Raw genomic sequence first — 14,555 nt, 5'->3', positions numbered from 1 at the left:
TGGAAGTCCGGATTAGACACCGGGAGTTAGTAGCCATAGTTGGGTTATCAGAGGATTACGTCGTCGCCGTTTCACATTTGTGTTCTCTCTTTTTCTCTCCACTTTTTTTTTCTCCCTTCTCATCCCCCTCTTTTTCCCGCTGGTATTTACGCTCGTGCTTGGGTCGTGGGGGAAGAAAAGTTTTGGGGGGATACATGTCGCTGATTATTCCCTACCTGGAAAACAAAATAAAAATAGGGGTGCGATGGAAAAAGAGGGCGAGGGAAAAAAAACATAGAGCTTACCTCGTGACGTTTATCTGGTCGTAAATTTCAACTGTTCCTAAATTTCTGTATCCAGCAAATAACATTGCATTGCCCTTTAATCCGGATCCACGGCCATCGATCGCAGCGTAAATAATGTTTTTGTTGGTGACGAGATATGTGCCCCAGTCTATGTGGAATTTCTCTGTCACTTGATACGTATCTGGCCCACCGTAACTGGAATACAAAGAATAAATGGCGATTAAACGACGCTGGGATTTTTCGTGATTAAAGCACGTGAATCCAGGAAATCTAATGAACAATTAATGATTTGAAAATCGAAGGGCAGCACTGGATAGTTTCTCTGATCATCATTTTTTACGAATATCTCGAAATCTAAGAGAGATAGCAAATTTTCTTTTCTGACCTTTTTTACGGAGCAAATTGTATTCTACAACAAATGTGATTACAACAATTTCGTTATCTCCCTTAGATTCCAAGATATTGTTCAAAACTCGACGGAAAGATAAGTCAGCTTATCTAGGTTTATCACTCCTCCACTTCATCCCTGCTTAGGGTTGTTGTCGTGTAAAATATTTACTCGACAGTTTTTGTTAAAATGTTTATCTTGAATAGTTGAAAAAAGTATTTGGGAACTTCAGGAGAAATTATCAGGTTTTAGATATTTTTTCTCCTGTCAATATTCACTGCCATTCACTGACATCACATCACAATGCCCCTCCTCTGAGATCGTTGTAGACAACCAATTGGATTCAAATTAGCGGAATGGAGTCTGACAGTTTGTTGCAATAATCTGGCGATTGATGTTATAATCCAGATATGGGAGTTATATAATCAAGTGGTAACACAGCAACGAAGCTTCATCAATCCACTGACCCTTGATCTCATCGCTCTATTATGACGGTGGCATATGATCGGAGGGGTAAAGGGGGTGAGGGTACATGAGAGGCTTTGTAAAGCATACCAGGCGACAATCATCCCCCGGGTCAATCGATAAATGGCGGGACATATGCCCAGACGATGTCGTAAACCATCGAATATCGTGATTCTACTGCGAGAGCAAATGGCATTTCTGACCTGATTCGAGCCCTTCAAGACTCGGTTAATAAATATTTTATCAAAACAATGGTGATTTCACGGCTCAGCTGAGGGTTGTTCATCATTATCTGAATGGGGAAAGAATTCGTTGACACGAGTTTATGGGAGATCAACCCAGGTCTCGGATCGAGGGGAGTCAATGGGAGGGAACGAGTGGAATTGCATATTTATGGATTTAATATTTCACTGGAGATCAATTCAAGTGGGAGATGGACTTGAAATTTCATATTCCCCAGTAGTTCTCCGGGGAATCCCAATTTCGTTGACTAAAAGCTGACATTAGCCCGGGTGACTTCACTAGATTTTAGTTAATAATAATATTTTCTTTAAAAAAATTGTAGGATGGCATTTTATGATGATATTGGTACCGTAGCATTATATTGTTATAATTTTTTCTTTTTTTTATCGAATGAAAAATGAAAGCGGACCAGATGATGACGTGAACTCGGTCATCATCAATCGGTGGCCACTCTTTGAAACTTTAACGCACGAGGGGCTACTCCCCAATACCTCTCAACGAAGAATTCCATGAATAATCTTGGTCACGCGTCTGAAAAAAAGTGGATTCTCAGGATGGAGAGATTCTCGTGGACGGCTGTGTCCCAGTGCGCTGGAAATCCCTCAGCGTCCCTCGGAGTCTCACTTTTCCTCTCACGTATTTCCTGTGGGAATACTAGCATCGAGGGGATGCAAATATTCTCGTAATCATAAATTTTAGATCTTCTTACCTCGATTTCTTATTGACAATGGGATTATGAAGATTGGCCGGTGATGAGGGGAGATATTTATGACGTTGACATGGATGGAATTATTGGAAATTCAGGGGAGGGAAATGGAGGATGTGATGAGCATTTTTAGGAGGGAGTGAATGAGAAGGGGGGTTTTTTGATTGACTTTTATGGGGACGAGATTTTTTTATATTTTTATGGAGCGTTTAGATTATGTTTTGAATTTTTTTTTATGTCCATTTGAGAAAAATTAATTGACGGGTCACTAATTGCTCGCGAAGGGCGAGATAATTATTAATAAGCAGTTGATCAATTTTACTTAATGCTGCGGTAATTTCTAGTGAATTTTTCTTGCGGTTTACTACTTCACTAGTGAAATATCAATAAATTATCAAACGCCTCTTACTGTAACGAACTGAGACCAATAAAATTCCAATAAAAAAAATTCTTCTGCAGAATTCAACCCTCTGAACTCCCCACGAACATCGAAAGTGCAAATATGAACAACCGACAACCCGGTTGTATGATTAAATTTTCCCTCGACCGAGGGAAGAATTTTATTTCATTTTTTCCTCTTCAGGGTACATACGGGTCATGGAAAGTACTTGAAACTTTTTTTTTTTCGAGGCCTCGTTTGTGGTGATGTTGAGAAACGGCGAGCAACAGCCGGAACTGTTGTATTTAATTCCCGGAGTGTTACCCGGGGTGGAGAAGGGGGGTGGGAATGAGAGGGAGGATAAAAGGGACGACAGTTACGCATTCTGTCTTGTCGAGTGTCTTAAGACTTTACCACCATCCACTGGAGAGTTACCAAAAACTTTTTACACGCTGTTAAAGTTTTCGAGGCCATCGTGTCGACTACAAATTACGCATTATTAAGATTTACTGGTGTACTTCGAGAAGACGCGGAGTTTTCGTCATTAAAACTGGAGTAGACCTTGATCACGGTGAGTAAAAAATATTACATCATCTGTCTTGCATAATTACAGTCAGAAAAAGGAAGGGATTGATGTTACCATTTTTTTTTGAGAAATAGTTTGACTGAGGAGATTGAAAAAAAAATTTATGGGGTCATGGGTGACGATAGAAATTAATAAAAAAATATTTCTATGCAAAATATCCTTTAAATGATATTGATTGACCAATATTTCACCGCACCCCCTATGAAGCCCTTCCCTTAAACATTTTTTAGCTCTCAGTTCTCCACCCCTTCAGGTGAATTTGAATTTCATTTGCCTCACGGTACGTGCGTATTCTCTCGTTCCCTTGATTCCCTCCGAATGTATAAAATTTTCCACCAGATGTTTCACCTCCACCCTCAGCATCATTTGCTTTCTCCTGAAGCTGTTGGGTGTATTCAATTTATTTATTTATTTTTCTTTTTACTGAAACATTCAGTGAATACAATACGGTTACTTTTTCGAATATGAAATTCTCGAATTGGGGGTGGAAAGGTGAGTTAGGGCATAATGAATATTGCATGTACGTCTTTATGAATGGAAAATTGAAATCGTTTGAACGGAAAACGGTGAGTGCTCGATGCTCATGAATGAAGAAGTACGAAGAAATCTCTTTCCGTAATGGAATGATAAAAGGGACTTCTTGGAGATTTCATGTTAACAACATGGTGAAGAGTTGGAGGGAGCGGAGGTCGGGGTTTCATCAAGTTTTCAGGACAGAGAGAGAGTCGTAAGTGCTTTAACTTCATTTTAGGGGAGCAAGTTCTTTCAATGTTACTGGGTAATGGATACATTACTTCTCGGAGTTATCTTCGCGTTCTCAGATGAACGGGGGGAGTGATTTAAGAGGGATGAGACAGGGTGCTCGAAGAAAAAGAGTTATTACAAATTTCTCGTGAAGAATTCAGGTAAAAATTACCAGACCCGGGGCTAAAGTGGGTCTAATTGTTGTTCGAGTAACTGGAAAATAAATTAAATTGAATGTGTGGAGAGCCTGAGGCCTATCAACACCCCCAAGGTCTTTTCCCAAATTTAATTCCTAGAACGGGCCCTTTTTACCATTTGAGGAAGCGAAAATTTGCCGGCTCACGTCAGTGGGGTAACAGTATATGAAGTCAGACGTGGATCGTTTGTTTATTCATGCTTGAATCTCGGAAACGAGGTACTCCAGGAGGAAATGGAGGAACTGGTTAAAACCCAGAGAATTTCCGACCAGAAATTGCCGTTGAAATTATTTGAAAATTCTCCAACTCAGCATAATAAATTCCAAAGTTTGACGATTTCATTTGAGAAAGTCTCGAGAGTATGGCTACCCTTAATAAAAAAAAAATACCCCTTCGAGTGATAGGAATACCCATTGGACGTCTCCAGCCACAGATTCAGTAGTAGAGGTACGAGTTTAGTCAGGCGTTAATTTTAATCTATTTTTTTTCTGTGTGGAAATTACCCCAAGGAAATTGGGCAGATTGTTATCTATCTCTCGAACAACCCCCTCCCCCCTGTAATCGCTATTTAAAATATTAATAAGGGAGTGATTTTCCCCCTGAAAAATGATCCTAATGATTTTCGCTCCGTAGACGTAGACGCCTGGGAAAACGTATTTCGTCGATACATATGACTGTTTATCATAATTTCTGCGATGTATATACTCCCCGGGTAAACCCCCATCATCATTTCCCCAAGATACGTTAACGCTTGTTGTATACATGACGATATCCCGATCGATGTCGCGCTCTAAAAGCTGATTGATCGTCATGATGTAATGGATTCTCCGCTGTTTCCAAGCAGCTCTTAGTCGATGTGCAACGACCGAAAAAAAAAAACACGACGAGAAAAAAGTAGGAAAAATGTCGAGGCGAGCGAAACTTGGTAGCTAAGTGCTCCCATCGGAGCTGGGAAACTTGTTCTTGTTCCGATCGCTGCAGCTACATTATTCGATGAAATATCGTGTATACGAAATAACGTCGCCCCCCTCCCTCCCCTATTTTTGCATCGAATAATTCCCATTAAATTAATATGAATTAATATGACTTGAGCTGTAAAGATGAAAAATAAATCTAATTAATTCTCTGCAATTTTTTAAAGATACCCTATTCGCTAATCACCGAGTAATCCAATTAGATATGGAACTCCATAGTCCCACCCCCAGGTTTCGCGATAACTATGTTAAATAATTTTTTTTCCAATTTTTTAGGGTAAAATAAAAAATAAAAATAGAGCTTTCTAATTCTCACTCTAATTTCCACCAGAAAACTTTGCCTCCCCTTTTTCCTGTACTCCACTGCGACATTTCCGCGTGAGTAAGTTGGCATGAGGGTTGTAAAAAAAAAGAGTCAAGAACGTGGGGGAAAAAAGTGGGTGAAAATGAAATAAGAAGAGCAGGAAAAAATCGAATGTATCACGAAAAGTTGGTGGGCAGGCCGGTGGTGAACATTCCCGAGTGATTTATCACTAGTGTGGCAATACTTACACGTAAACCAGCATTGGATACTTGGTGGTACCGGTCAAGTCGGCGCCTGGTGGTATCAACAATCTCACTTGCGCCTCGAAACCACCACCGACTGGCACTGTGAATCTCTTTACGAGGGGCCGGGATTTTCCCGCCATCGCCTCTGAAATTCCAGCGTTGCTCTCCCACGTCAGCACTTTCGATGCATTCATCTGAAATTTCAAGATGCAGAGGATTTGCAGATTTCCAACGGGATAAGTTCATTGGATACTGATAAATAATGTCTTTGGGGGGGAAAAAAAATTATCTACAATTTTTTTTCGAAGAGAAAAATTGAGCAGAAATTATGGTGCCTTTAAAACAGTTCTACAGTTCACTGCGATAATTTTTACAATAAAATTCTTTCCGTGTGGATTTCAACTTTACGGTATGTCGTTTATGATAAACATTATTTTCAAGTTGATAATTTCAACGAATTCAATGCACTCATTCGCATGAAAAACTCCCCCGAAAGCATTAATTAATGAATAAATATAAAAAATGAGACCTCACGAATTAAACATTCACTAATTAAAGAGATGAATCATGCGTCTCTCCCGGTGGTAAAAATCAGACACCGGATTCACAATTTTAATTTACGTTGAAATTTTAACTCCACTGGTCGGTAAAAATATAGCAGGCATTGTTGCAAAGCTTGCAAATTAAACGTTCGCATTAATTAACGATGATTGACGGTTTTGATTATTCCCGTGATAATTGTACACAGAGCGTTGGTACGGTCGCAGCGCAAATGATCGTCAAGCGGAATTGCCCGCGGGGGTTTGAGAAGTGGGTGGGATACGAGGGACATGGGGTGGGTAGGATAGATTTGTGTGTAATGTAAACGCAGCTATGCTCACGTTCTCGCTTGAATAAAAAATATTGGGGGTTGGGGGGGAGGAAAAGAGAAGAGTGCAACCACTGGTCCACTGACAAACGTGGACATTTGAATTTCATGTGACATGTTTTTGCAAGGGTAACACTTGTTACGCCAAACGAGCCCTCTTTGATGATGAATACCATTTCGTGAATTTTCGGGGAGTGCGATGATATGAATAGAGCAGTTTTTTCGAGGGTTCACTGGGATGCGATAAAAAAAATGAATTTTTTATGCAAAACAAGCGCCACGAAATTGTAAAATTCATCACAAGGACAATTCACTTGTCCAGGATTTGAATACAAAGAGAAATATTCAGTAAAAATTATGTGATGGAGGAAATTTAATCCATAAACTCATTGTTATTGGCTGTTATTAATTTCAATTCCTGGTTTCCAATTTCATCCGATGGATGTAATGAATTTTTATCCCCTCGTGAGGTAAAATAAAATATATTTTTATATTTTGTTTGCCACCCTTTAATGGCAGGACGATGTGACAATAAAGCTCGCTAAATTGAAAAACTTCGTTCATGATTCATTTTAATGAAGAATTGATGAAAGCAGAGGCAATGCTTTGTTTAGGAGGCACTTTTTCTTCATTTGCAAAGTTTCCTCCTGTGAATTAAATAAAGATGCCACCTGGACTGTAATGGAAGGGAGTATTGTCGGTTTGAGAAGAGTTAAGGGTTTTCTTTTATTGAAGAAGTTGGGGTCCAAGTCGCAGAAATAGTGATTATTCCCCTGCTAGTTGTTTTTCAAAACAATTCTAATGAATATAAAAATTGTCACAACATAATCTATTTATAAAATTTCACGTAATTCTTTCGTTGTTAATTTTCAATTTTTCTTCAATTTAAATATCAACCGTAATTTTCTAACAGCATGAGTTAATCGTTAATTCCCTGTGGATCCCCCCCAACCCACCCCTGATCACCATGATTAACGCGCGAACACGTGTGCCTGCAGATAATTAATTCCCCGGCAAATCTTTCAATTACTTTAAATGATTTGTCGATGTTAATCTCATACACTTGGATGAATAATTACGCTAATGGTAATAGTTGACGCCAGGGGAGGAATACGGTTAAAACGTTCCGTTAAAGTGGCAATTAATTGTACTCGAGGGGCATCATCAATGGCCAATAATCGGCGGTCAGTTGGGCGCATGTATATCGAGCCCAACTAATGCCTGCAATCTCTGATCAACGTCTAATGCATAATTCTAATGCATTAATTCACCGCCATTAGCGGGACTTATTGAGTATTCCCTTTCTTTTCAACTGTGAATTTTTTGAATCACTTTTTTGGGGTCGACGACATTAGAATCGATTCACACTTCGATTACCCCTGGAAACTGATGATTTCTGCATTTCTCCCCTAATATTTTTTATCGAATATTTCTCTCTGTGTTGGGGTAACAATTTCGTCCGATATTTCCATTCGTTTTCCTCTCTTACGCTCTCGATTTGTTGTCTGGTGAGAATCGATTGGCTGCGCCACTTCGATCTGTTGACAAGTAGAGATGTGAGATTGAGAGCAACAAATCGATCGAAACTGCAGGGGGCATCTGTTCGCATGCGATGAAACTAAAATTAGAATGAATTGAAGTATTGGATTGATTGGCTATTGCATCCGCTGAGGAATAGTACGAGAGATGGGGCGAAATGGACCATTCAAGTGAATGATTCGATTTCACACACGAAGACAAACAGCGATCGGTTTATAACACTACTCTCACTCTCTTACTCTAATTATTAACTAAAAACTTATCCTATTTTTTCCGGGTAAAGTTAACAAAAATAAAATCAAAGAAAATTAATTTTTTTTTACAAATCTGCAGTTTTGCTCCGGGCTGAAATGTAATTGGAGGGTACCATCCCTGACCGTAAATTAGTTTGGTCTCCAGTCCCTTTATTTATTGTTCCTCATGCGCATTTGAACGTTTGATTGAGTGCTCGACAAACAAGCGTTGTTTAATCACACGTTCATTGAATTTTACGAGTCATGAAATTTCACATGATTTGCACTTTAATCACACATCCAGTTCCACTCGTTAATTCAATGATCATTTTATTGTTGTTTTTCGCTGAACGATTAATGCGGCTTTGATTGAAACACTCCGTAAATATTGCGTGTAATTGCCGGCTCATTCGTCCACTCAGACGGATAAATTAATATTTCAACGGAAATTGCAGCCTTTATAGACCCCCCCTCCCCCCTCTTGCCCCTCCGACAAATGAAATAAACGAATTGGATTTCCCTTGGTCAGATCGATGGCTTTTCCATCAATTTATTTCTTCATTAGCATCTAAATTAAAGGTAAATTACTCTGTCGTCTGAGCGCTGAGAGGCGGAACTAATTAGTAAAAATCACCTTCACGAGGTGAAATCAAAAGTAAACGATCGCGGATACGTAACTCTGAATGAGCCAACAGGCCCTCGGGTAAAGTACCATCCGCATTTTTTTTTCACCCTCTTTTATCACGATGAAAAGACGTGAAAACCTGAGTACCCTAGTTTACTTTCCCGCAGTTGAATCCTCAATTTTATGGATTTTTTTTTTCCTCTACAATATTTTTTTTCTCTTTTATTTCGAGGAGTTTGAACGCCATTCAGGTTAATGCGATTAACTCGGAAAACTTGGTTCACTCATTGTCTTTCTCGCATGTACTCAGTGATCGTCACACCCTGACACTGTGTGGAGTATTATCAGAAGGAATTAGTGATGATGGTGAATATAAAAAGGGAAATTAACGTGGGTTTGTTTTGTTTTCTGGAGGGATTCCAGAAGCTCCCCTTTTTCCGAGCTTTTTTCAGGAGGAAAATACGGAAAAAGGTGCCTTTGAAGGCTGAGAGGAAGAGGGAGGTGCCCTACATGAGTACTCCTCCAAAATGACGATGAAATAAGACAGAAAAAAAAAGGCAAAAACCCATGAAATAGAGTTCCATCTCTCGGTGCATTCTCGAGTGCAACCGCAGAGACGAGTGTCGGGGAAATAGGATGAGGTAATAAAGTGGCACGAACGACGTTTTCGATTCCGTTGGAGGGTGATGTAACATTCAGGGTAAAACGAAATTGCGAGGGTGAAACCTACGCTGCTGTAGATGGAGATATCGGGAATACCGGGACCGGCGCAGGTCAGGACGTAGTGGCTATTGTCTGGTGAGAGTTGTGCCTCGTTGTAGAGACAGTATGTGTCCTCGACTTCACCCTTGACACCACAGCTCAGGCACTCGGGGGCTGATTTTTCCGGCAGGGTGGAGACACGGTACAGATGCTGTTGGCCTGGATCACCTGGGACTGTTGCTAAGTAGTACCTGAAATGAGATTAGGTGGGTTAATTATAGTGAGAGCTGTGCAAATGGCATTTTTCGAGGTGATTGAGATCATTCAGATCAATTACTCAATTACTCTGTCGGGGTGAAGTTTAATTAATGATTTATTGATTGCTAGAGAGGCAGTTGGGGCTCAGTGTATTCTCCTTTGTTAGAGAGAAAATTGAAATGTTATCACGTGCTTCATTCTTTTCCCAGGATTTTCTCTCTCATTTTGATTCCCCCTGTGATAAATTCTGGATCATAGATCCAGCTCTTCCGTCACGATATACAGGATGATTGCGAGGCGTGACGAAGGATACAAAGTGGGTAAAGTCAATGCGAGGATTTATGGGGCACGGGGGACAGATAATACTTTGGATAACGGAGTTATAAACTCGATACTTCCAGTGTTATCAATTTAACCATTGAGTGGGTGAGAGCGATAAATTGAAAAAATTCAGGAAAACTCGGATTTCATAGGGAAAAGATTAGAAATATTTATAGAGGGAAAAATCATTTAGTGTATTAATTGGTAAGAGTTTGAATTTTAGGTGCCAGGTGAACAATTGGTGGAAAAAATTGAGAATGGATTGATAATAAATCAGGGGTTTTAACGTCAACAATTTGTCGAATCCATCACTGATGTAAAAAAGCTCTTCAGTGATATCGATATCGATTTTTCTAGACCTAAAAATAAATTGAACTAAAACAGGGCTCTTCCAATCAGCCATAAAACCCAATCGTTCCATCAATTACAAAAATTTGTGTTCAGCCTCTAAAAAAAAACCATCGATCAGTGGAGAATTATTCTGACATTGGAAGTTGTAAAAAAATATTCTGCGAAATTCAATATTTTACGGGAGTTCCATTTGCTTCTCTCAATTTTTCATCAACGAAAATGGAGAAACTACCGATAAACTGGGAGGTAGAGAAAATTATCGTCGTTTAAAGGTTATAATGTATGGAATTCTACGCAGTTACGGGGGTGATATTTTTGGGATTCCCAAGGGGACCCACCGAGCTGATAGGAAAGTTGTAGGAAGTAGGGGATGGGGCGAAGTTGTTGTCCTCCGTGTGTGACCCTTTCACATCCTATTAGACCATATCGACCGACACAACATGGACAAAAAGTGTTCACGTTTATTGGCTGTGTACATGGCCGGCACCATCGCCATGGGGCGACGAGCCCTCGGGCTTCGTAATTTCACGTGATTCATGAATGAAACCGAGTGATTTATTCAAAAACCAGAATTAATTTTGGGGTCCAGCACATGGCATTTGTTATGGCGAGTCGAGATTTTAATCCTGAAAATTCAGTTGGTCGTCCACGTAGGACAATTTTTGGGTTAATTTAAGTCCCAAAAGTACACCAACACAGAGAAATTACTGACAAAAATTCTCGTGACAGTATGAAAAAAATTATAAAAAAAATATATATAATATTTAATTATTTATAATATTGTATCACATATTTGGGCCATATCCACTGATTTATACGATCATGTTGTCACGTGAAAACTCATTTCTCTTCTATTCAAAAAATACAGAGTCAAAAAGAAGTAAAACCATCTCCCCTAGCACTTTACATTTCCCTTTGAAATTCCCCTCAACATGTAGGAAATAATTCTTTGAAAATGGGTCACACTCTGATTCGAACATTTCTAGAAATCGCGAACTGCATCTTTGCACCCTGTCAAGTCATTCATCTTCAAACTTCTTCGAGGAACGCTCACTTTTCTCAATTGGATATTTTCCAGCTGAAGTTTTGGCAGAGGTTTCAAAGAATGCTTCCCTGAATCAAGGGGAGGTTCCAGGTGATATATCTTGCATTTACAATTTCAAACTGGCTATACAATAAATTAAAGCTGTTGCCAGTGTTTTTCGAACCCCATTCTAAAACCCCCAGAAGAATATTTCTGAAACGAACAATAAAATCAGAATTATTTTCAAAAATGTCTCTTTCTCTGCCAGTCCAACTCAACTTTATTTTTCTGCGCGTAATTTTTGAAATGTCGAGCACGTCTGCAACAATATTTACAGTTCAAAAATCAAAACCATCCACCACTGATCCCAGTTCTCCAGAATTAATCACTCCACAACCCCCTGACCCCGGAAAAGCCCTTAACTTCCGTAATCTTTCAGGAATCTCAGTACCCATCTCACGTTCATCCCTCGAAAGAATCTGCAAAGTATTCCACGAAAGTTTTCCTCAGCGAGAAACTCCCGACCCTCCCCGTCCCAAAGATAGAGAATCCCCGAGAATAAGAGTCACCTAAAGACCCCAGGTAACGCGTAATTCAATGCCACCCCCCTGCACCCCTAGAACGATAGTCTCAGGATTTTTCAGTAGCCAAAAGGACTTGAATGAGCCTCGCCCGACACCAGGATGAAAGTTTTAAACACAAGTGAGATTGATGAGGCTGGATCACTCATGGAGGGGAGGATTAATTTGTGGTGGTCTCTTTAATTCACACTGTCGCATCAATCTTGGGCTGAGCTTGGCTGCCGACAATTCGGCTATTTTCACTCCTATTGTGGGGCCTTTGAGTCTCACTATCTACATGAATGGCTCGTGCTACCGGGAGATTTACTCACTTCAATGAAGACTGATCGTTGACTGGGTTACAATGTTTTTACACATTAAGAAGACTAATTCCCCGGGGTATTATCGGAGGCTTTGGACCGCTCCACCAAGACATCATTCACCTTTTCCCGTTTAAAGAGAGAGAGAGAGAGAGTAATTTTCAATAAAATTTCTCTGCCCCATAATAAAATTTGATTATATATTAATCTTTATTAATTGCCAGGGTCTCATTTCTCTCTAAAAAAAGCTCACTATAAAAAGTTCTCTTTTAGCCTCTCCGATATTTATAATTTTAAAGCACGAAATGAGTTTATCAAAAACCAGTGGATATCCAATATCGGTCCAACCCCCTCCACCTCCTCGTCACTAATTTAATTCCCGCATATTTAAATAACCGAAAAATGTTGCCAAACCAGTCTTGAAAGTGTTTAAAATTACCCCCAAAAAATCTCTTTTTTGCTGCAATCCCCTCGTACTAAATCACCTTTCCATTAAATTGCCTTTTTTTAGTTCATCAGACGTAAAGAGAGCGAGTGTGACATCAATCATAAGCGAATGCCTACGGTTCCCTGTAAGACAGTAAAATGAAGACTGATCGCCGAGAGGAATCGATAAGACCCCTGGGAGTGCCGTTGCTCGACCTCTCCTATCGCCACTCCCGAACTTGGACGTTTTTTTTTCACTTCCTGGAGGGGGAGGAAAAAATATATTTCTTCACTGTACGAAAAGTTGGGTCGTTCCGGAGTTAAAGAAGGTTCGCTCTCGAGTGAATCCGTGAATTCATAACTCGGGGGGGTGGAGTCGCGATTATCAGTTTTTCTTCCAGTGAGTGAAGCTCGTCGATTCGTCTTTCTCAAGAGTTCTTACGGGTCACGGATTACTGGAGATCATTTTGGGAAATTTTTGAGGAGATAGTTTTTAATGGGGTCGTCAGTATGGAGCGGTGAAGGGAGGAAAAAAAATTATTTGTGCGTGAGGAATTCACCGGGAGATTTTTTTTTTTGTTTTCACTTTACATTTTCGCCCGGAGGCGATTCTCCAGAATGGTCAAATTGAAACAAATGTTCTCCATGTGTTGGTCGGACTAGTCCACCCCCCGAGCAAGAAAATCCCCCACCTCCAACCGAAGAAACCTCCCCCAAGGCGCCGCAATAACCCCCGAGAGCTCTACCCTTAATTGCAACCCCCATCGATATTTACGTTGATCTCGAGACCTCCCATTTTAATGATTCCCGCCGTAACAATCGAGGACTCGAGTAAATTGGTCCAACAAACTCCTAATCCTATTTTCTTTAACGCTCCATAGGATGTTTGTTTCAACTCGTGTTTCCACGAGTTTACCCAGTCAGTGCATCCATAGAGACCCCCCTAAGTACAACTTGTACCAGGGGACAGCGAATGAGAGACTCCTTCCCACAGTCGAGCCAATTATTGCAGGCGCCTCGTTTCCAATAAAATCTAATGGGACAATTTCTAGGAAAACACCAGCACCACTGCCCTCCTAGATTCAGTAATTAGTTTGACACAAAGGGAGACACCGGGTATAATTAGGCAAACTTGGTGGTAATTAGCGAGAACTTGGCGACTCAACAATCAGTGAATGTTGAGAATTAATTTACAGAATGTTGCACTTAAATTCAGGGACAGTCCCTGCAATATCGAGGGTGAATCGTAATCAGAGTCCGCATGGGGTTGCGAAGGGGCGAAATTTCAACTGCCGCAAATATCTTGGAATCTAAGGGAGATAGAAAAATATTTATCATAACATTTTTTGTAGAGAAATTCGAGAGCTACAACAAAGGTACTGATAAAAATTTCGTTATCTCCTTTAGATTCGGAGATATGGGTCAAAAACGCGACTGACACATTCACTTCTTCGTTGAAAATTAAGGTGATTTGGAAAATCGTTGTTCCTATGATTAAAAAATTCGAAATTGCATCCCATTTCGATTATGATGCCACGAGACTCTCAATCCGCTATAGAGGAGACATCCCATGTTATTAGACACGAACTTGTTAATAAAGGAATGCCTCACGACTCAACAATGAGTATCGAGAATTAATTCCGAGGCTGTAGCACTCAAATTCCGCAATAGTTGTGACAATAGAGGGGCTGAATTGTAAATTGAGTTGCCAAAGTCCTGTGGAGAGCAATCGAGACCACGACAATCGCAATGAATTTGAATTACAGGTGAATCCACAGAAACCGTAAATTTGCGGGAAATTTGTTTATAATAA

General features: G+C 40.1%; 1 protein-coding gene across 16 annotated transcripts in view; it reads right to left on the bottom strand.

Annotated features, from left to right (window-relative positions):
- The window catches only part of Ome (omega), a 173,916-nt gene that overhangs the window by 10,233 nt on the left and 149,128 nt on the right, over nucleotides 1-14,555 (bottom strand). For 14 of the 16 annotated variants that reach the window (XR_010299561.1, XM_064127298.1, XM_064127300.1 and 11 more), the window contains 3 exons: nucleotides 9,511-9,733; nucleotides 5,519-5,709; nucleotides 285-479 (listed from right to left, as the gene is read on the bottom strand). Coding sequence is in view for 15 of the 16 variants with exons in the window: in XM_064127298.1 (XP_063983368.1) it covers nucleotides 285-479; nucleotides 5,519-5,709; nucleotides 9,511-9,733 (609 nt within the window). In the remaining variant the exon portion in view is untranslated. The remainder of the gene's footprint in view (nucleotides 1-284; nucleotides 480-5,518; nucleotides 5,710-9,510; nucleotides 9,734-14,555) is intronic. The other 2 variants (XM_064127305.1, XM_064127313.1) reach the window with 2 other exon arrangements.

The sequence above is a fragment of the Diachasmimorpha longicaudata genome, chromosome 9, assembly GCF_034640455.1.
Source record: "Diachasmimorpha longicaudata isolate KC_UGA_2023 chromosome 9, iyDiaLong2, whole genome shotgun sequence".
NCBI lineage: Eukaryota > Metazoa > Arthropoda > Insecta > Hymenoptera > Braconidae > Diachasmimorpha > Diachasmimorpha longicaudata.
Note: the sequence above shows the minus strand (reverse complement) of the source record. Positions and strands in the feature narration are given on the sequence as shown.